Genomic DNA, 22,827 nt, shown 5'->3' with positions numbered 1-22,827 from the left:
GTTCAGAACAGCATTCTTCCCTTTTTGCTTCATCTTTTCTTTAATTTGGTGAAATCACAGATTTAACATGTTCTCCATTCTCCTTCACACTCTCACACACTCCTTCTTCCTCTTCATCTGTTCTTCACCATTTGCCTCACGTGCCTTTTGCCTCCTATCTCTTCCCCCTCTACATATTTAAAACATCCTATAGATATGCTCTCCTCTTTCCCCAAGTAAAGTTGGTCTAAAGAAAGCTTCAACCCCACTCTCCTGTGGTCCACAGCTCTACTGTGTTCATCAAAGTGAGAATAAGCTCTATTGCCTTTACTCTCCTGCAGACAATGATTAGCGTGGAAAAAACAGAGGCCCATTAAAAAAATCTACCACCACGAACTGCACAAATAGACCAGACTAAAAAGTCTTCTCATGTTTGGTAATAGGAAGAAGTTTCAACAATGCTACATGATGCTATGGAGGCTATACAATTGATTTCATAGTCTGCAACGAAATCCAAGAAGTTCTTTAGGAACTTGCACACTGAATAAGACTACAGATATGGCACCATGTCACCATCAGTGGTACTCACTGCTTCAAAGAAGGTGCAAGGACCTTCTCAACAGCAGTCTAAGTGTCCATTACATAAAGTTCTTCCTAATTCCAGGTGTCTCGAAGCACAAGGACTCACAGCAAATTCTAATATAAATAACAAAATCATAGAATCTACATGTATTATAACTTTAAAATATAAATAATTTTACATACAGAAACATTTTCTCATCAATTATGTAAAAATCTGATTTTATCTGAAGCCCCACAAGACTGCTTACTGCAACGAAACCATGTGGCTATGGTTCCGTGGCGTCCTGCTCTTGTTTACCTAGATCCTCCCTATTTAAATATTATTTTTTTATTTCACACATTATCAAATATTTTTCACAAATCCTTCTTCAGTTCACGTTTATTAATAATGACATTAATAGGAAAAGGCTCAGCACTGATTTTTCTTAGACTTGGAAAATCAAGAGCTCTCTTATGCTGCACTTCATCACCGCACGTTTGTGCATGAGTCTTGAGTTTGTATAAAAAGTTAGGCTCACCCAAAGTCAAAAGCACAACCCAGAAAACTGCTGCTGCGTAACAGCAATTGCTAGCACAATCCAGTGGGGATATCGAAAGGGAAAAGGTGTCACATTCTTAGAAATAAGCAGGAAGAGGAAAACAGTATTGAACACTTGAAACCCTAACAGTGCAAAATGCTCCAGTCGGGTGAATGAGCATGAGATCACAGATTAGTTAGAAAGTCATAAGACACATTTTAAATAGTGACCTCCGTTTGGATGGTAATACTCCAAGCAGCCATCAAAGCAGCTGGCTGCCTCTCGGCTCCTGTTACAGCTACTCTGCATGTTTTCACTCTAATTTCCTTTTCCAGATCCATGAGGGACGCTGACCTCCCATTATCCCCCTCCTCACACCACCTCTGCCCTCTGCTGAACTATGTAATTTCCTTCACTCCTTCCAGTTTGTCTCCCAGGGATGGTAAAGAAATTCCCTTTCTCCCTTATGCTGTTCAGCAGGATAAAATGTTCGCTAGGGAGGTGCACAAGGATTTATTTTTTAAGCCCTGTACAGAAGGGTTTGTTCTGGTGGGGAAAACATTAACAATGCAGTGCAGAACAAAGCAGGAGGTATAATGTGATTAACTGACAGCAGAGGAAGGAATTAGGTAAGTCAGCTGTTACCTGACTTGTCATTTTTAACTGAGAGAGGTTTAATTCCTTCCTTGGTCTGGAAAAATTTCCCAAGAAGACAGACAATGACATGGAGTGATATCCATTTCTTCAATAGTTAAATCTTATTTCCTTAAGAGCTGTGCACACAAGTGAGTGTCATTCTCTTGCTATCTGCCCCGTCTTCTTTTCTTTAATGTGAACTGTCCTTTGCCAAACTCTGACTGAAATATACAAACCCTGAAATCCTACAACTTCCAGAGTCAATTCTGTTTGTACAGAATGTGCTGTGACACAGGACATTTTATCATAGATTCCATGCAAGGCTTTGTTTATGGTCAGGATTTACAGTAAAAATAGAAATATTTTTGGTTTAATGATTCATTGTTGGAATGGATTTTTAAGCATTTTTAAACAGAAACGCTCAGAAGTGCAATTAGCTTGAAAAAGCAACTCGGGATGATACCAAATCTGAGGGTAGAGTGGGGAATTGAAGTTTAACAAACGTCAGCGCAGGCCATTTAGCCTGGTGTCCTCCTCCTGATCGGGGCCAGAGCTTTGCTCTAAGAAAAAAAACTCAATTTCAAAATACTTTATTTGTGAGACAAGCATTGATCAACATAGAATATGCTAACTAAGGACAAAATCCCCTACCGACTCTTGCATGCAAACAGCTTACGCCAGAAGCACAAGGCAGAAACCGCTGCAACAACACAATCAGAGAGCTGCCAGCATTAAACAACATGACATGCCTTGCAACACGCCTTTGTAGGCTAGTGGACTGAACTTGAAGAGTGAATCCCTTAGCACAGAGGCAGTGTTTTCACAGAGCAAGTGTACTTCCAAGGTGTACTGGGAAAAGTTACGTGAACATAACCTGCAAACGCACACCACCACTATATTTAACAGTAACTTGCTCCAATCTGAAATACCGTGCCCTGATAGAGAAATTATTTTGGAATCAAACAGAAATTTTCAGGAAAGGACAGCAGAGATGGATCATTAGCAGGAGAGACCTGACACAGAAGTAGAGATAGCAAAGGAGAAGAATCCATAGGGACCTGAATATGGTATTCATATTACAAAGACAACCGTAAAAGCTGCTCTCTTCCTCCTCTTCAACTATGACCCCATTATGCAAGAACAAGGACCTACTCAAATTCACAGGGCAGATACCTTGGGAATGGATAAAGCAATATTTATTTACCCAGTCACAGCATGTGAGAGTAACTGATGCAGGATGTTCCTGAGAAACAAAATTTGCAGCTAAAATTTATAGGGCTGCTGATAATTTTATAGTCACGAGTGGTTTTAGCTTTGGAAGCTGAAATAAAAATATTAATATTAATTGCCATTCCCCAGTTTTAAAAATGAACACCTAAGCCCAACATCTACTATCACAGGGAGGATACTAGACAAACTGGACTAGTGTCTTAGACAGAATGGCAGTTTCTGTATTTCTGCACCCACTTTACTGCATTTCTACTCATTTTGATAATAATGTGGACTTTGTAGTTAAAACTGCTCCATTCTTTTCAGTGTGGTGAATTGCACTTCTGCATCCTGCAGAACGCATGTAGTATTTTTGGGGTTTATTACTGTTCAAAGTCTCAAATACACTGTTTTATTCAGCCAATTAAGAAGAATTCTAATTGGGTGCTAACATTTTGGAGCCCACACTTGTGTTCACAGAGTATCTAGTGCTCTCACTATGAGTTCTGGACAAGGAACAGTAGTTTTGGGCCTGAAAACAGAAAAACTTAACTGATTTTTTCCCAGGTTCACTGCTTTGAGAAGTGTAAGAGCATTCACCCAATTCTGAAAGAAGGGACCATCACCTCAACTCGGAGGTTAATGCAAAATACACTATTCCACCTCAGAAGAGCATTTTGTTCAAAATCTCTCTGATGCTACCCGGTGAGCAATTTGTTCCAGCTTAAAAAAAACTAACGGAGTCTTCAGGACGGTTGTTTCACCAACAAAGAGTTGGAGGAGGAAAAATGCTTACAAACAAGCCACAAATCTAGCAGGCAAATACAGAGAGCTTCAGATCTGGAATGTGAGGCCAGAAGAACAGGTTCAGCAGGAAGCATTCAGCTTTGCCCTCCCTTCTTATGTTGCCCCCTCGAAAACCAGGAACACTGATTTACTTATGCAAACCTCTGACACTGCTATTAAGTACCTCTTTCACACACACACACACACACACACGCAAACATGTGCATGTGCGCACACACCTTACCTTATTTAGCCATTTCAGCCCCGGTATTGTGTTAGAATTTATTTGTTCTTCCAGCCATGGGCGCATCCGCATTCTTTCGACAGGCATTGTTACCTGCACTGGAAGGAGCTGAAGCGAACAAGGGACAACGTTACTTGTTTTCCTGGCAGAACTGCGGTTCCTCCATCTACCAGCACAAAATACAGACTTATTAAAGATTTGCAGGCATTGAACAATCGTAAACATTATGCTGACTTTGGATCTATGTAGAAGCCTCCCCTAGGAGTAACAGAAATGATGAAGCTTTCTTCACAGAAGAAAACAGTCTTGGTACACCTGTATTAGTACACCCTTCACCTGAAGACACAAGGCAATGGCAACAGCTCTTCTGCTTATACAGGCAGGATACCAGAGGCCACAAAGAAAATCAGTTACGCTCCAAGAGACCTCTTTTTTTGGCCCGTGTACCTGCATTTGCAGAAGACTTTTTTTTGCCACAGAAAATGTAACCAAAACAAAACCAAACACAGGAAACACCACTGTACTAGCTAAAATGATGTATCTACTAACTCGAGTGTTTTCAGATGGCTGTTTCTGTCCCGTAAACTTGATTAAGAGAATGAAAAATATATTCACATCACAGTTATTTTTCAGACAAATTTGGTTCTGGCTGCACAGGACGACGTTCCACGCCCCCTCCAGCTTTCTCTGATCAACCCCGTCACAGATTTTTTTACTACATTTCGATACTGCTTAGCTAGGAAGCGAGTGCTTCACAGCCCCTCAGCTGCACCAGGCCGCGTTACACTATTCAGTCAGGGCTCAAACCGACTTCTTTCTCTCTCTCACACACGTGCACGTGACCCCGATGCCATTTCCCCGTTTAGAACGGTAAATTATTGACATAAGAGTCCAAAGTCTTGAAGCCAAGACAGATAATTTAAAAAACATTAACCTATCTCAGGCACCACTCCGAAAGTGCCAACCAGCACTAGATGCAGATTAAAGCACCACATTAAACTCCTGTTAAGCAGCCTGCAATCAATCATCTCCACGTGCAAGTACTTGCATTTAGGCTTCTTCTTCTCTCCCCCACTACACCAGGCTCAGCTCCTTCCTCTCTCCTTTGTTCTTTACATCTGTGTTCACTGCATCACTCTTAACTTCTCTGCTCTGCTATTCTTGTCACCTTTGATCTTAAAAAAAAAAACAAAGAGAGAAAAACAAAAAGACTAGGCTACATATTTGAAAGCACACGGCAATGACACAAATGTAAATGGGTTTGTTCTTTTTTCCTATGGGAGTCCAGGCATCAGGCAGACTAACAATTAGGCAGTACCAAGCCCACACCCAGCACAAGAGGAAGAAAAACGTTCAAAGTTTCCTCTCATTGCTCTGAGGACATGTATTTCCTGAAACTAATAGGGAATTAAAACCTGAGTGCAACAATAAGGCTCCCTGATACGCTCAGAGAATTTACCAGCAGCAGTGCTCACGCTAATCTCTTAGCAAACTTATTGGCATTTTATTTATTGCTGTGCAGAGCTGGTCACTATAGCTTCAGCCTCAGCCTTTTCCAATGACCAAAAATGTCTAAAATAGCTCAGAAAATGTTTGCAACTGCTCGGCTCCCTTTCAAATTCACTTCAGATATGAAAAAGCAGCCAGCCCCGGAGCGCAGCAATGGCCGGATCCTGCTGCAAAGCCCTGGTCTGTGCAGGAGCAAAGCAGTTTTCTGAGTGACAGCGACACGCTCCTAAAATGCACGATACCCTTTTCAGATATGCAAAAGTACGAGCACTTTTTACAACGCAGATGCAAGCAGGCCCCAGCAGCCCTTCCAGCACCAACTGCCTTATCTCAATCACACAGTACCACCATCTCCCTCCCACTCGAAGCAGGGTCAAAGCTAAAAAATGCAAATGACTGTACTAAAAACGCGAGCACATTTCTATTCATCTGTCAGGAAAGGAGCATGTAGATGCAACTATCGTCTTACATGCGTTTCTTCTTGAGATTTCTTTCAATATACGTGCACTTTGAGATAATTCCTGGAAACACCATGTATAAGCTTCAGAATTCAGTACGTGAGTGCTCCTGTTTGCAGCGGGACACGTCTCGTGTTGTGGCTAATGAGCCTCTAAGACAAATTTCAAGCCTGTCTGAATGAACCATTTAGGCAACAGGCAAGGAAGTCATCTTCAAGGCAGCGGCAGCAAATCCAGCTTGGGACGGAAAAAAGGTAAAAGCTGTGTTTGTGTAAAAGCAATGCACTTCAGGAGAGGAGAAAGCTGCCAACATTACTACAAGGAAGCAGGTCCTGCCCAGGATGGCGAGGTAGAGCCATTTATCTTGTCCGTCCCGTGTCCCATGGGGCTGCCCAGCTGTTCCCCACAGACGTGGCAGGGTTCATCTCCTTCCCAGCACTCAGAGGCCTCTGGGACCAGCACAGCATCTGCAGCCGTCAGCTTACACCTTCACATCCATCACCCGCACCGCACCAAATTAATTGGAGGTAGTCACAAAAGAAGTCTGGCTTGTGAGTGGCTCCCGAGATCTGTTTATCTGAAAGTAAAACCAAACCCAGCTAAAAATAAACCCGCAGCGATGTCCACCTGGAAGGAACCGTGGGCTTCTTCTGGGGAACCATGCTTCACAGAAGGGCAAAGGCAGCGCGCTTCTGTTAGTCAAAACACAGCCCGTGCTCCTCTGTGGCCACGAGCTGCAGAAAATAAAGCCAGAAGACACTCCCAGACACAATGCCTTGGGACAGCACTGACCACAACGGCACTAAAACGTAGCGGGGTTTTTGGCAGTTGCACGTCAGCGACATCTCTGCAACGAAAATAACGAGTCAGCTCTCTCTAGCAATTGTCTGTGTGAAACGAAGGTGCCACGTCTTCCCTCCAGAGCTGTCAAACGTGTGGTTTACTTGTAAAGTAAGAAACGCCACGTCCTGCCGTGCCTTAAAAAGTAGCCTCTGTGTTTCAGTACTGCCTCCCAGTATGTGTAACACGGTTAAGAGGCAGAGTTAATGGGTGCGCTTGAGAGCCCTATTTTGATGGCTCCTTTCTGTGCTATTTTTGTTGTTGTACCCTTCACTGTTGGCTTTGGGGGAAGAACCTCAAGCCCATCTCTCAGTGAGTAGCGGGACAAACACCTTCTGCCATTCAAAGTCATTCAAGTTTTTAAAGACCCCTGAAATTCTCCAAAGCAGGCAGCAAAGGCACGTAAGGTTCCACTGGCCATCACTTAACGTAAAGCCAGCTTCGCCCTAGATCAGCACACATTAATTATAAAGCAAATGCACGAAGCCAGAAACGAAGGTGAGCCATACAAAACACGAGGCATGCCAAGTCCCCGCGCCCCCGCGTAGTGTTGACCCAGCAGAAAGGAAAAAGCAAAACCAGAGGGTCCTTGTAAGGAGGACGAAACAGTAACATCTATAATGTGAAGCAGGCCTGTAACACCAGGAGCACCTCTGCACCTACCACCCACTGCTGATCAACGCTAACGGTGCACTTCCCCTTCAGATTTACACCCCTGGAGTCAAAGCTGCATGCAGGTGCCCACATTTTTGGTTTTTTTTGAGACAAGTGGACTCCATTCGCTTCCCACCTCTGGTCCCACGCCAATTTTGTCCCGTGTCAAGGCTATTCTTCGCGGAGACAGTGTTGTGAATGAGAGGAGGGAACTGAGCTGGGTTACAAGCAGCACCTCTTTCTGTAGGGCTTGTTTGGTTGAACCCTGCCCAACGCTCCTACCCTGCCTGGAAATGCCTGTGGCAGCGCAGCCGAGAGGGAGCACGCAGCATGGGAGCAGCTGGAGGGGACGGGTAGGATCCCCGTAACCCAAAAACACTAATGAAGCCTCCGTGCTTTTAAGCCACAGCGTCAAGCTTGGACTGTGCTGACCTCCAGCATCTCTTTGGGGAGCAAAACGCTCAGCGCTCCCAGAGACCCGCGCTGAAATCAAGCTTTCTGGCACCACGCTGAGAATCATTTCTGTTTGTTTTCAATTCTGGTTTATAATTGTCCCGTGGTGGGGGGAGGGAAAGAATAATCGCCAAGAAACACAATCGACTGCTAATTTTCCTAAGAAAACGTTGTTCTGTCCTATAAGAAGAGGAGGACTCCTTTAGACGTGAAGGGAGGCCTACCTACCGGGAATTCGCTTTGCAAACACTTGCCACTCCTAACAAGAAAGCCAATTGCCAAGAACCACAACTTGTAACCGTACACATACAGAGATGTATTAAGCCTGACAGCTCTGTTAATATCATTTCCCTTTTCTTGCTCCATTTTTATCACACACCTCTTCTTAATTGGGGTCAAAACCAGGGGCTGTGGGAGCAGAAACACACTGACGGGCACTAAGAGATGAAGGATATCACCCCCATACAAGCGCTGAGCACGGCAGACATGTGGATGTACCAAACAGTACCACACAACAGCATTAACACTACAATAGCACGATAAGAGCATTTTGACCACTTTGAGCTAGTTCTGCAGTCAGCTCACTCTATTTTTTTGCAAATAGACACCACAAAACCGTGGTGGAATCTCCTCCCTGACAAGCTATAAACTGTCCTAATTCTGCAGACGTGACTCAGAGGAAAAGTGTTGTGGAAGACGGCGAGCACAGGAGTTCTGAAGTCAGGCCAGCACAACCCAGTTACAGACACAGAAACCTGGAGGAGGCCAGCCAGAACACGGCTCCTGCTACCGCATGTTGTGTTTGAAAATGAGCTTTCTACACTGAAATCCTAGCAGCAGCCTGGGGTCACGAGTACAAACCGACCTCTTAAAGGACACAGCTGAAGGAAAAGAGTCACAACAATGTTAAGAGATCGAAGCAGGGGCATAACAATGTTCTTACAAGTAGTAGTACAAAGGGCATTCAGCAAGTAGCTGTCACTACACCATCCTTAAGACATAACAAGTCATACTGAATTTTAGCTCCGTGCTTCTCTGAAAGATGTATTTTTCCAAGATTCTTTATGTAAGACTCTTCAAAAGGAAACCCAGAGTACTCATTTGTTTTTAAAAAGAAGTTACAAAAATATTGGTTATTTTCAAGAGATATTTCCCTTCAAAGAAATATTTAAAAAGCCGTAAATGATGGTTGGGTTATATTCTATATATAAATATAGCTTTAAATATTTTCACTCGATAATGTTCAATAAAGAGCTTGTAGTCCTCCCTACTGTCTGCTAAAACGTACCAGTAAGTTTGTTTTTCCCTTGATAACACTGCTGCCATACAGAAAGTACAGCCTTTGAGAAGGAAGAGCTCTTCAGTAGAATTATGGCAGCTGTAGAGAGAAAGTGAAAGCAACAGCACAGCATGTATTAAATCTGAGCAGTACAAGATGTTCCATTCCCTTCAGTTTCACTCCGTCTGTCAGCATCTGGATAACTGAAAAGACACGTAGGTTATCTCAAAACCACAAACTACTCTATGCCTACATCATGGACATTTTTGAAATTTACTTCTACAGTAGTAAGAAAAAAAAAAAAAAGCAATTCTTTTTTCCCTGTCATAAAGTACCCAGTTAAAAGATTTGTATATGGAAATGTAGCTCATGGCTGTGAGAAGGTAAGGTGGGATAAGATACTCAGAGGTGCGTTTGTGAAGTAGGTCACAGCCTTTCCCCAGAGCTGTGAAAAAACATCTGTTCCCCAGAGGACTTGTGCAGAATATTGCACGGGATCTATTTCTCTTTTATCTGTGAATAGAGAACTGACAATATTAAAAAAAAAAAAAAAAAGGAAGTAATCTTGTGTTTGTGTTTTGCTGATAATCATTCCCTTTGTTTCCTAATGCTGATGCACTTCAGAAAAGCATCAATCACCCTGTGTGACCAAACAGATATGCTGAAATGAGACCATACGCTAATTTTAGGATTCAGGGAACTGGATTCTGTATTTGTCCGTGTGCCAAGAGTGTTCCAGGATACAAAGAAACATGATCTTATTCTAAGGAACAGTACTTACAGCAAAATTCTGTCCCTGTGTCGCAGCTTGGACTCTGCCTTCACGCAGGATTTCGTATACAGGACCACCCTGTGTCTTTTCCTGGGTAAGAAAACCTGCTAATGTGGCCTGCTCTGAAATACTTCGAAACGTGAGTGAGATTTAAGCTGAAACTCACACCACTGAACTGCAGGTACTCTGACTTCAGGCACCTGAAATCTTCCTGGCTGCGGCCTCCAGGAGACCTCTGCTTTTCTTACCTTCTGAAAGCAGAGCGAAAGTCTTACCACTGACACTGCACGAGAAGAATTAACGTGCCTGCTTTCTGACAACCCCAAATTATGCAAATACATGCATCTTCCTTGGAACCACCAGCAAAACACTTAATTAAAGGAGTAAATGAGGAAAAGCGCGCATACCTATTCTCGCAGTAGCCTGGGCTAAAGGCTCCAAATAAAACCCTGAAGCTCTTGGAGTTGTACAATAGAGATACAAGGCAAGAAAGTACAGGGAAGCCTAGAAAAGACTATCTAGATTCATGGATAGTTAGACAGCAACCCTTCCCTCTCTGGTCTTTTAATCTCATGTATTTATGGCGCCTTTTCTGCTCCCTACGAATACTGACACTATTAAATAGGGACAGGGGAATCAATCCGGCATGCTGCTGCACACAAGGAAGATGCAGGAAGGTAGAAGGAAAAAAAAAGCCCTTGTGTCCTCAAGGGCTGGAGGGTGAAAAACACCCCAACCAACCCAACATTCCTTGCAAAAGAACAAAACAAAGGCAGCAAATACCTCCAATGTGTACAGAAATCGGCGTTACAGACTGCCTGACAAACATGCCCAGGAAAACGTACAATGGGAACTCATACTGTATAGAGAGTGTGTTTCATCAGCCCTATAGCATTTCTGTTCCACCCAAAGGGTGTTAACATGTCCTGGCTGGGATTCAGACATTACACATCAAAACAGACTCTTTCCTTTGGTTTCCATGCACAGCTGAGTTTCCCTCGGCAGCAAGGACGTGAGCTGTTATTTTGCAGTGATCTCAGGCATCGCTAAAGGTAGCCCTCGGACTTACAGCCAAGAGCTGCACTGAGGAAAAGCCACGATATTTTAATACAACTGAACCAGGAGCCTGGTCAGTGCCTCTGGACTGAGCTGCTATGAAATAATGCTTCAGTTTCTCAATACCTACAGTAAATTTCCCTTCCACTGGCTCTTACGTTGAACATTATCGTAAGATTAAATAACACGATGTCTGTTGCTGAGCCCATTCACTTCTTTGGCATCACAGTGACTTACATCAGCTGGGAACTTGGCCCAGACTTCCAACAAATAGATTGTTAGCGATCATCTCTGCAGCATCTGTGCCACGAAGATCATCCGTACACACACGAGTGTCTGCAAAGCTGGTGAGAACACAAAGCGATTGCTTCACTTCCAACTTTAAAGGAATACTTTGTTTCCTCTTGTTTTTTTTTCCTTTGTTTCCCAGGTCTTGCCCTGACTCAAGATGGAGATGATGATCAGCTTCAGATGGCGTCGGGATGACAGCGGCTCTGCGCAAGTGACAGCCAACAAGCGGCGTGTGATTACAGAAAACTCCTTCCCCGGCACCTCAGAAATACAGCCACAAACTTTACCTGATTTATTTACTTCCTGAGCTTTTGTTTTACGTCTGGTGACGGCCCGAGATTTGTTTTCAGCATCTGGGACGTCTAACGACTTTTCCCCCGAAGGCTGCCAGAAGAAAAGGTGGTCATTTTTCGGTGGTAGATCCCTCCTTCGCTCAGACGAGTTTGGGAACAGCTTGTTTACAACAAGAAAATCGCTGGCAGGGTTGTCAGGCAGCAATTAATTCCTTGCACTGGGGAGCAGTTATCCCCAAATAAATCAATTTTAATCTGGAATTAACTGCTCACACACGAATTCACTCCTGAACACCCACATATAATAGCTGATGCGGCTTAGCTGTGTCAGTCCCTATCCGCCGCGGCCAAACCCTGCGCCTTCTTAAAGGCTGTCAGGAAAACTCAGCGTTTGACAGCTGATTCATAAGGAATTTTCCAGGCTGATGAAAACTAGAAGGCTGTTAAGGCTCAAACAATTACCAAGAATCACTTCTTTTATCATACTAACACGGCTCAACAGCAGTTTTAAAGTCTTTCCGTGGCTCTGTTAGACCAATGCTCCCTCAAAGTGCTCTGTGACTAGGTTTACAGGAGACATCCATCCCTAAAACATTGCCGAGCACACTGCATTTCCCACACGAAACTGGTTTGTCTGAAAGCAACACAAAATCGTACATGCAAGTACCTACAAGATCTGGATGCTGAACTGTAAAAACCCTTTCTAAAGCCTGGGCAGACATCATCTCCACGTCCTGTCTAGCACTTCTCTGACTAAATACGTGGTCGGAGCTTTAGAGGACACCACGAGTAAGAAAAGCAGCCATTGTAAAACACAAGTCCTTAATCACAACGTTCCCACACTGGTGGCTTGTGAGGCTCAGGCAAGCCTCCAGAAAAGATGGTTACTTTTTAAAGGCACTCAGAGAAGCAGAAAAATTATTTCGGACAGCGAACGCTGAGAAGTGCGTTCAAGGAAGAGTTTTCCCATTCACTGGCCACGACCTGAACCTGATGTAATCCACCTTGCTCAGATTTGACTTGTTTCCCACAGCCAGCTCTGTTTGTATAACATACTGTTCTGCGACACACAGCAAAAACTATTTGCACACTACACTAAAGTACAATTTAGTATTTGCTCAAAGCTTTCATTTTATTGTCTGGGCAAAGGCAGCTCCTACCACCGAAGTTAATAGCTAACCCACACCTACTTTTGCTACCCTAACTTCTAATCAGCAGCGCAGCATCCAGAGAGCAAAAGACGTAAACCACCTCTGCTTAACTTCACAGTGAGCACCGAAGCCAGTCCTTTCCACAAATCAGTTTTTCCTTCACTTCCAAGGGAGGGGACAAATCCCAAATCCCTGACTACGACAGTTCAATTATTAAAGAGAAGTATATGCTATTTCGGTTTAGGAAAAAAAAAACATTTCTCCCACTCACTTAACATGCTTGCTTTAAAGACAGACCACAGAAGGCACAGACTTGGGGGCTGGGATACTCTGAATCATCCACACTGCAAGCTGGAAACATGTCTGTCACATGCACTTATTTATGCCTACAAAAATAGCACCATGAAAGAAGCAGATGTGTGAGCAGAAAAACTAACTTAAATTGAGTTAGTTATTACAGAGATATTGGCCGGAACAGGAGAATTTAACAGAGAAATGTCTTTATTTTGTAAACACACTTTAAAGGTTTGCTTTTACAGAGTACCAAGTATTAAATGCTTAATGCTGACACTTGTTGAAACAGTATGTTGTAAGCCTCCTTTTTACAAAACCATTACTTTCCACCACCACAGGACACACAGGAACTTCTTCATTCATTCATGTTGAGCTATGAATGGTTAATAGGCTCCCTTACAAAATGTGCTCTTAGTTTGATGTTTTTGTGTTGATCACAGGCTAACAGCAACAAGACAGCCTCAATTCCTGATCTGCAGCAGCTATTTCTATCTTGGAAGTTTCCTAAAATACTACTGAGCTAGAGTGAGACCACTGAACTCATCTTCATTTCGCTTCTAAGCAAGATAAGTGTTATTAAACTAAACAAAGCTCGTCTTCATCAGCTTCCCCCATAAATCTCAAATCTCCAGAACAGTTTCGGCATCCAAAGAATTCAGTTCCGATATGCCTGAACATAATGCTTGTCAAACGTGTGAGAATTAAATCTCTGGAATTAAAGTCCTTCCTTTTACCCTCGTACACCTTCAGAAGGGCAGGGATGGTCCAAGCTTCTCCTCAATACCCAGACGGCATTTTATGTTGTTCAACACATTCCAGGAACATACATCTCCACATATGAGAAGGATATTCATTCAAGTTCCCATGGCCATCTTTTGACTAATTTACCACCAAGTTCTCAAAGTGACAAAGGACCTTCTAATTGCTGACTGATCCACGGGAACTGAGTGAGACCCCTTCCCGGCCATTTCAGGGGATCAGCAGAGCTTACAGCAGATAACATCTTTGGGTTACTGTTGATCTGGCCCAGATCTCAGTGGATGACCCCAAAGGTGAAGGAAAAAAAAAATCATACATTTTATACCTGATCCTATTAACAATTCAGATCTCAACACAAATAAATTTCAAGCGCACCTGCCGTCTGAATGACTCCCCTTCATGATATTGATGTTACCACCTTTATTTCTCCTTGTGTACCCCCTTGCCACATTTCCAAATGTTACTTCCATGAAAGACGCACACACACCACACAGAGCACTGCAGGGTCATCACACTGACCGCTGGATGGGAAAGGAGTTACCTGGAAAACCTGGGAAAATTGCTCTTATTCCTAATTGTGTATTCTGTTAAAGTAATGCTGCCCTGCAAAAGTCAAATTTACTAACAGATAAAATAAATAATAACACTGAAATCATTTTTATAAAGTTCAGCTCTCGTGCTTCTTTGCTCTGTGTTTATTTTCTCATTTTTGCCAACTGGGAAACGAAAACCAATGGAGTCAGTTTCACTTTTGTTTATATTTGGTTTCAATTTTATCCTCAAGTTTTGCTTTCATGTTTTTAACATAACAATGTTTGGATTTCAAATCCTGCAGGAAAGCTTTCAGTAGCTTGAAAGTATTTGTCTCCTATCCCCCACTTTTTTTATACTCTGGAATTATTTTTATTTTAGATAAACTTTTTAAGATGCTGTCACAATTCTGGAATGCTTTTGGTGGGGGTATTGTTTTGATTTTTTACAAATGCATATGCCACATCCAATTTAATTCAATAGTTCGGTACTTTCCACTTGATTCATCTCCCAGCTGCACATAAAGCACATTTGTGAAACTCAAAAGGACACCTTAAAAGTAGGAGCAGCCAGTGCACCACACGGACAGAAAGCACACATCACGCACCAAATGCACGTTACATATGTGCATCGAATGTGCATACAGACCGAAACTTGCTGCTACTTCACCTTACTGATGAATTAAGGCATTATCTTGCTTAGGTAAAGCTGTAAGAGGTTTGCCTGTAACACTGTCAAACAATGTCCAATATTAATAGAAATAGTACAGTACAGATTTTGTGTTCCCTGTACTCATCAAGCCCCTCCACTCACAGACACCCTTCCGTACACATCAGAAAGCAGAACTTAGCCACGCTTTCAGAATTTCCTAAAACAAACCGTAAGCAAACCTTCCTTCTTTTGTGCTATGTCAGTGCTAAGCATGCAGGTCTTTAAAAACTGCTTAAAATAATATTACAGCAAAACGGAAATGGTTAGACAACATCCACTGTCAAGTGCGGTTCGAACTAAGGGACAAATGCAAATGCTTTTGCCACAGCTTAACTCCATTCCTAACACCAGATGTAGCTGCAAATCAAACCTGTAAAGGTTACCTGAAAAACTCCGAACCCGCAATCTGCTCTATTCTGTAAGGGGAGAGAACATGGAAATTATTACTTCTAAGCACAGCATGAAAGCCAGTAGCCTGTACAGCAACAACAGAATGCTAAAATCATTTAAAGTCAGAATTAGTTCTGTACCTTGGGTGAAACAACATGTCACATGCAGGTGGATTTGCTCCTGGGTGCCTGTGTCCAAGCTGCAACACGATAAAACGTCTGCTTTGTACTACAGACTGCTGTACATTCGGTGTAATCTGCCCCCAAGCAAACAACGGGGTCAGAAGATTTCCAACACACACAAACCCCGCTTGCAGCGTATTACCCACAAGAAACTGAACATTACTCTCTCATTCACCACTTCTGCATTTTCTTCCCAGCTCATTTGAAAAAAAAAAGCATTTTTCATCAGCTCCAAGAAGCTGAAAACATAACCAGCACTAACTGAAAGAGCAAGTTAAGTGTTTTACAGCCTATCAGTGAGCAACGTGTGCTGTACATGTCAATTGTGCTATACACAAAACATGTAACTTTATATATATATCAATGTAGACATTAAACTCTTAACTATTAACATGCATTCCCTTCCTCTAACTGTTCATAACTGCTAATAGTCGGTGCTAGTTTTTCCTACTGGCTATTTTAATCTTAGCACACGAGCTCACACAGTGAAAGCAAGGAAGAACCTTCAGACAGTTCATAAGTAATAATTCAACAAAACTTCTGAAACAGAAGGGGAAATATAATTACATTGACTGTTTTTTTTTCCATAATGTTATTGTTACATAAGGAATATGCAACGTAATAAATCTGTTCTTCTCATGCACTGTACCCAGAATCTTTTCGGTTAGCTAATTTTTTGTTTTCTTTTCGCACTTGTGATCTCAAAGAGCAAAACAGAAAACGTATTACGCTAATCACGGTTTATAGCTGCATAAGCTGTAATAAAACTTCTGTAAACACTACCTTATGGCTTACATCCTCAATATCACAATCATTGTAGGTAGGCCTTTGAAGAACGGAGTTTTAAAAGGTCAATCTTTAACAAGTCACAGAGATAAGTAAGTGTCCTGCAAAAAGAGCAACACGAGATTAGTTCTGTTCCTTCATCTACAAACGGATCCTGGCTTTCAATACTTAAGATCCACAAAATATAAACTGAGGTTCTAATGAGGTAATAATGAGGTTCTAATCTTGAAACCAGCAGATGAATTTTGCTGAATACCACAGTGTCGGTGCACACACAGTGCATTTAACCTGACCGCAACTTGTGTCGGTTAACAAGTCCAGGGGTAACAAGCATAGACTGAACGGGATCATCATGGAAATCATTTTTGTTCTCAGGAAGTTTCCTGAGAACTTACGGCACAAAATTCACGTAACAAAGGCCAATACACAGTCTATGTGATCTCTATGTAATCTACAAATGGACCGTTTTTTATGCCTGTGCTTCTCATTCTTACGGTGAAAATTCCCTCACGGTTTTCAGAAAGAATCCTTGATCAGGCCTGCAGTGATCTGTGGCTATTCAGTGCTCAGAGTTTGAAACTGAACTGCACTGACTGCCAAGCCGCGCAGCAAGTTTCTCTTCCACAGACTGCCTAATCGCTCGTGAACCTACGTAAGCTCGTGACATGCGTGACACGTGAGGCAACGAGCGCCACAATTTATTTACTGCATGACAAACACCTCCTCCCGCAGTGAGGCTGCCTCCCATTTCTTTTATGTGGGTTGTGTTTACCTGTGCTGTTCCCTGCTGCCTGTTCACTCGCCTCAGGATGCTAATGATTTCAAGGAACACTCCCACATCCTCTTCTGTCACCTCTTCTCCGAGCTAAGGCTTCTGACTCTCACAAAAGCTGTTCCATACACTTGATTGTCCTTGATGCCCTTCTCTGCAGCTCGTCAAGTCTTACTTTCCAAGATGGGGGAACAGAAATTGTTAACTCTGTTTAGGAGAGGGGTGCAACATGGACTTACGGAGGCATGACAGTGTTTCCTATTCCCTGTTGCACTCCTTCCTGATAATTCCTAAGCTGCCCTCTGCTTTCTTAGCCACTACTGGGCACAGAGCTCGCTTTTGCACAGGAATACCTGTGTTCTGTGATCTTTTCCCAAGTAAAAATAATTCAAACTTCACTTTTGCGCATAACATTACGATTACATTCCCATCCATGTGCCTTACATTTCATCGGTCTGTACCGAACTTCATTTGCAATCTTACACCTGGACTTTCAACACAGTGAGGTCCTTCCGCAGTCTTTCAGAGGTTTTACTACTCTGAACAGCGAGTCCATACCACGAGGAAACTTGTTGCATCACCACCACCTATCTCTTCCCGCACCAGCCGAGTGGCACGGACTCTAGACCGGCTCCTGGGGGACGACCTGAGCCTCCTCTCACCGAGCAGACTTTGCAACCAGCCCTGCTCTGAGGAGGGCTGTACCAAGGAGACCTCCACCACAGCTCAGCGACGCCTTGAAAGAACCCCAGAAGCCTGGTGGGGCACAGCTTCTCCTCAACAAAAGCCCAGTCCATTGTCGGTGTATCACACTTGTACCTCCTGCTCACTAACCGCATTCACCAAACCCTGGCAAACAAACAACAACAACAAAAAGGCGAACAAACACAAAAACACCACCCGGGAATTCCCAGTGTCCCCAGAAACCTTGAAAAACTGGCATCTGATTTGTCACCTCCTATTCCTGGAGCACCAAGGCCAAGTCTAAGCAACAAGTTACACAAGAGGCAACGGATCAGCAATTTCATAATTTACGTTCCTCCAAAAGTTTTGAACAAGGATCGCCTCCTCCCATCTATTTTATCACCTCAATTTCTTCTGATATCCTCTCTTACAGACACGTCAGTTTGAGAGAAATCCTCAAACAGGCTCACTCCTTCTTAAAAGGGAAAAAAAACCTCTAGCAAGGGAATGTCCCTAAACTCTTCCTTAGTGAAACAAGACTCAAATAACTTGTTTCACTCTTCTGTTATGACTTTATCTTCCTTGGGCACTCCTTCTACACATGGATCATTTATCAGCAGGCTTCCTGCTTTTGATGCACTTCAAAGGGGATTTATTGTTTGTTTTCATGCTTTTAGCAACTTGTTCCGTGACTCTTTTTTGGCCTACCTTATTGTGTTTAACGCAGATTTCATGTTCTTTTCCATCTTTCTCGTTTGAAGGCAAAGCTTTAGCTTGTTGAAAGATGCCTTTTGACTTCAGCTGAACTCCTTCACTTTGCTTTTCAGCCTGTTCAGCTTTTTTGGCATTTCTGACAGATGCCATGCAATTGCTCTGAGCCCCTATTACAGCGTCTTTGAAGCATTACATGCCACCTGCAAATATTTTACACTTTTGACTGCCTCTCACCATTTTACTCATTTTTTTCCCCTCCTCTTATGAAGATTTACTGTGGAAAATTAACCACCACCACAACAGCCCCTGGCTCTATTCCTCTTGAAACAACGCTGAATCTCAGCGCATTAGGATCACTGTCACATCAGAGCATTTTTAATGTAAAATTCCAAACTTAATTCCTGCTGGCTAGGATCTTGCCCAGAGCTGCCACCCACAGAGTACCCTGACAAGCTACACCCAGAAAACACCTAAAAACTTAGGACCTGGGCAAATTTCATGTTGGAACGTGACAATTGGCATGGGGGCAACTGAAGCCTTCCATTATCTTTGTATTTCCTCCTTTTGCATCCTCTCTGATCTCCCTTAGCGTATGACAGTCGCTGTCAACACCTTGGTTGGGCAGGCAGTCACACAGCCCTAACCTGTGCTCTTCCTATTTGGGCCTGGAACACCAGCTCATGGGATCCTGTGTTACTTCCTGAAACGGTTACAGGCTTTAACAAAAAGCATCCCGCTCCATGCACGTGTCAGCTACTCTGTCCTCCTTACGCCATCTGTAGTCTGTCACTACACTCTCTGAGCTTCTACAAAGCTTCTGGTACTCCAAGTATTGTACCATGGAGATGTTTCAGTAGGGGTCTTAATATGCAATATTTATATTATATAATATTTAATATGCAATGTTTATATTATTTTAATAATATTTTTAATTAGGGATGATCCTCTCCAAGATAGGATGTGTCCCAGCAAACCACGTTCTTCACCTATAGGTCTTTCCTATAGGTTTAAAGCTTTGATTTAAAACTTATATTGTTTTATACATATTACATATAAATAAGTTTATACTTCATTTTAAGGCATACATAGCCTGGCTGCAAATTTATTTATTAAATTTTAATTTATTAAAGTCCCTTTTTTTAATGTAGACTTGTTCTATTCCAAATATATTTCCTCTTGAATCTTATCCCCTTTCTTCTGCATCACTTTCTCTACTGTGCATTAAGACTCCACCTCTCTCCAACACCACCTGGTCCCACCACAGAGCTGAAGGCCTCCACACAACGTAGATTTGGGTCTTTACCCCCACAACAGCTATATTTTACTTCTCAGACCTCTTATCTACCTCTCTCCATGCAGCAAGGCCTGTGACGAACAGCCCTTCCCAAGAGACCGGCCTGCCACCTTCTGATAGAGACACCACACAGGGAGGTATGTCAAACGTGACGGCTGACCATCCCAACACCCGTGCCGACCAGCTGGGATCCCTGTTTTGTTTTGTTTTGTTACTGTTTTGCTACCTGCCCGTGGCTGTGGCTAGCTGAAGAACTGCAGCACAAAATACAATCGCAACGAAGCTCCATCACCTCAAAGGGCTCTGTGCTCTCATACCAACCACACCACGTTTTTGACAGCAAAAAGGGCCCAGGGCATGCAAGGGACACATGGAGTAATTCCCCCAAGAGACATCACCAGTGTGGGACAGAGGAGGACAGAGAAGCCTCAGAAGAGGCCAGTGGCACGGAAAGATTGTGATTCAGACAGAAACCATCTGCCCCACAGATCAATTGCGCTAGTTTTATAATTATGTCACCATTTCCGTATTAGGGAGAATGTAAATTTTGCTGCCGCATTCAACTCCCTTTTTATGGTGCTAACAAGGGCATTCTGCAAAGGACATTACATGCAAATCTACTAGGGGTTAGTAACTATAAAGATGGGTATTTCATCTCAGGAAAGGGAGGTCCCAGTTTACAACTGCTCCTACGTTCAGGAGATCGCTGTCTAGAAGATCTCAGCACGGTGAGCTGAGCGGTAAATGACAGCCATTCGCCAACTGGGAGCAAAGTGCTGGGCAAGGGGATGAAATCAGTGATTCCTTTATAGGAGCGGTGCGTATCAATACAGGAGCCTTGTGTAGGTGCTCCGTCGCTCATCAGGGCAGGAGTTAGGGATGTGAATACTGCTGGGGAGCCGGGCTCGGAGCTGCAATCCCTCAGAGATCTCCGATCCCCGGCATCTGCCCAGACGGAGCGCGGTGCCTGGAATGTGACCCGCGCACCCCGCACGAACAAAACGCCCCTTCATAACTCTCCCCCGGGGACGGAGCCGCCCAGGGCCCGGCCCTCGGCCCGCTCCGGGTGCCCTCCGCGCAGGACAGCCCCTGCAAGCCCCGCACCGCAGGGCCTGCCGCTCGCCCTCCGCGGCAACGTCTGCAGGCCCGAGGGCCGGCGGCGAGGCGGCGCGGCCCCGGGGCCCACCTCGGGCCGGGGCCGGGTGGCTGCGCGCTGCCGGAGGCCGCAGGGGCGGAGGCGCCGCCCGCCGCGGGGCGGGGGGAGGCGGAGGCGCGGCCGCCGCTTGTGTAACGCGCGGGCCCACCGGGAGGGGCCGGGGCCGGGGCAGCGCCAGCGCCCCCCGCCCGCTGCGGGCCCGGACCGCGGCCCCCGAGCCCCGCAACAAGTGCGGCCATCGGGCGTCACCCCCCCCAAAAAACACACACGCACACCCCACAGCAGCGCGGCCCGTGCCCCGCCGCCGCGGCCTCCCCCCCCCTTCCTCCTCCTCCTCCTCCTCCTCCTGCAGCGGCCTCGGTGCCCCCCCCGCTGCCCCCGCACCCCGCACCCGCAGCGATCCGGGAAATAGCGGCGGTACCGGCGGCAGCGCAGCGCTGTGCGGGGAGCGCCCCCGTCCCCGTCGCCGTCCCCGTCGCCGTCGCCGTCCCTTCCCGGCGCGGCTCGGTGCGATCCCTCAAGGTTACCGCCGGTTGCCAGGGGACGCGGGCTGGAAATGAAAACAGGCGCTGAATAATCGCGGGAGCAAAACTAAAAGTGCCTCCCTCCTCCTCCTCCTCCGCCCGGGCGGCGAGGAGGGCCAGATCGAAAGCAAAACAAGGAGAGGAAGCGGCGAGCAGCCGGCGCTTGGAAATCCCCCCGCCTCCTTCCCTCCCTCCCTCCCCGCCGGGCCGGGCCGGGCCGGGGCGGCCGCGCAGGCGGCGGGGGCAGGGCTCAGCGCCGGGCCCGGAGACGGGCAGGGCACGGCACGGCTCGGCTCGGCCCCGCAGCCCGGCACGGCCCCGCCACCGGGCCCGGCGCGGCCGCCTCAGCGCCTCAGGGGGCCCCGCTGTCAACGCGGGCGTCCTTCGGCTTCCACAGCCCCACAGCGGGCCTCCGGGGGGCGGCCGGAGCCCTCTTGGGGTTTGCAAAGCCGCCCTCGGTCATGGTGGCTGAGGAGAGGTTGAGGGGCTGCAGGGTGTAAAACTGGCCCAGGGGAGGTCGCAGGTATCGCTGCCGGCCTTCCCATGATGAAGGGAAGGCCCAGTGAGTTAGGGACACTGGGAGATAGGAGATTTGGTCCTGCGTAAGTACAGTGTGTCATTGCATTTCTCACATACACGTATACCTACACGTGTCCTCTACACATTTACACATTTATCCAGGTGAACAAGTGGCGCACACACGTGTGGATGCATGCCGGGACACCTCAGTTTGCTCGCACCCTGCTCTCTGCTGGGGTAGCAAAAGGAGGTGGAGGTGTTCCCTGGGTGCGCAGGTGCTGTGAGGACCCTCAGCCGTGGCAGCCCTGGCCACACGCAGGAGCCTGAGGTGTCTGCCCTTGTGGGCAATGAGTCCTCCTCGCCAGGATGTGATCTCTTCACACTGAGGAGAAGGCAATCACAGAAGCATTTGGGCCGTCAGGAATCCACCACCTCCCCAAAAACACCAAGGCCTCACAGGAGGCCATGGACCATGTTGTGCATCTGTGAAGTAGGAAAGGGCAAGTGAGAGGTTTAGGGAGCAAGGTTTAGAGTGCCAGGCAGGACGTTTTTTCTGCGTCTCCTGCAGAAATACAACAGAATGGAGAGGTCAGCACCGATGGGAAAGGGGACAGGTCCCAGGAGAGATGAGAAGGAGCTGCAAGGAAGGAAGGGTCAGAGGCGCATGGCACTCCCAGGTACTTCCAGAAGAGAAGAGCCCAGACGGACTGATTTCCATGAAGCCCTCGTGGGACTGTGTGGCTGGCCTTCAGATTGAGAAGGTCACAGGGGGAGTTTTAGACCAAAGAGATGGAAAGTAGA

The 22,827-nt window shown here is 45.4% G+C and overlaps 1 protein-coding gene across 12 annotated transcripts in view; it reads right to left on the bottom strand.

The window, feature by feature from the left end:
• The window catches only part of IRF2 (interferon regulatory factor 2), a 41,648-nt gene extending 19,932 nt beyond the window's left edge, over nt 1–21,716 (bottom strand). The window contains exons 1-5 of one of the 12 annotated variants that reach the window (XM_035557870.2): nt 21,405–21,716; nt 16,361–16,464; nt 15,536–15,594; nt 5,003–5,129; nt 3,955–4,062 (exon numbers count right to left, since the gene is read on the bottom strand). In XM_035557870.2, coding sequence (XP_035413763.1) covers nt 3,955–4,041 — 87 coding nt within the window. In that variant the 5' untranslated portion in view covers nt 4,042–4,062; nt 5,003–5,129; nt 15,536–15,594; nt 16,361–16,464; nt 21,405–21,716. Of the gene's footprint in view, nt 1–3,954; nt 4,121–5,002; nt 5,130–5,932; nt 6,469–15,535; nt 15,652–16,360; nt 16,465–21,374 lie in introns of those variants that run through there. The other 11 variants (XM_035557874.2, XM_035557867.2, XM_035557873.2 and 8 more) reach the window with 11 other exon arrangements.
• Between the last annotated feature and the right edge of the window lie 1,111 nt (nt 21,717–22,827).

This window comes from Cygnus atratus, chromosome 4, assembly GCF_013377495.2.
Source record: "Cygnus atratus isolate AKBS03 ecotype Queensland, Australia chromosome 4, CAtr_DNAZoo_HiC_assembly, whole genome shotgun sequence".
Taxonomy (NCBI): domain Eukaryota; kingdom Metazoa; phylum Chordata; class Aves; order Anseriformes; family Anatidae; genus Cygnus; species Cygnus atratus.
This window is presented reverse-complemented; position numbering and strand designations above follow the sequence as displayed.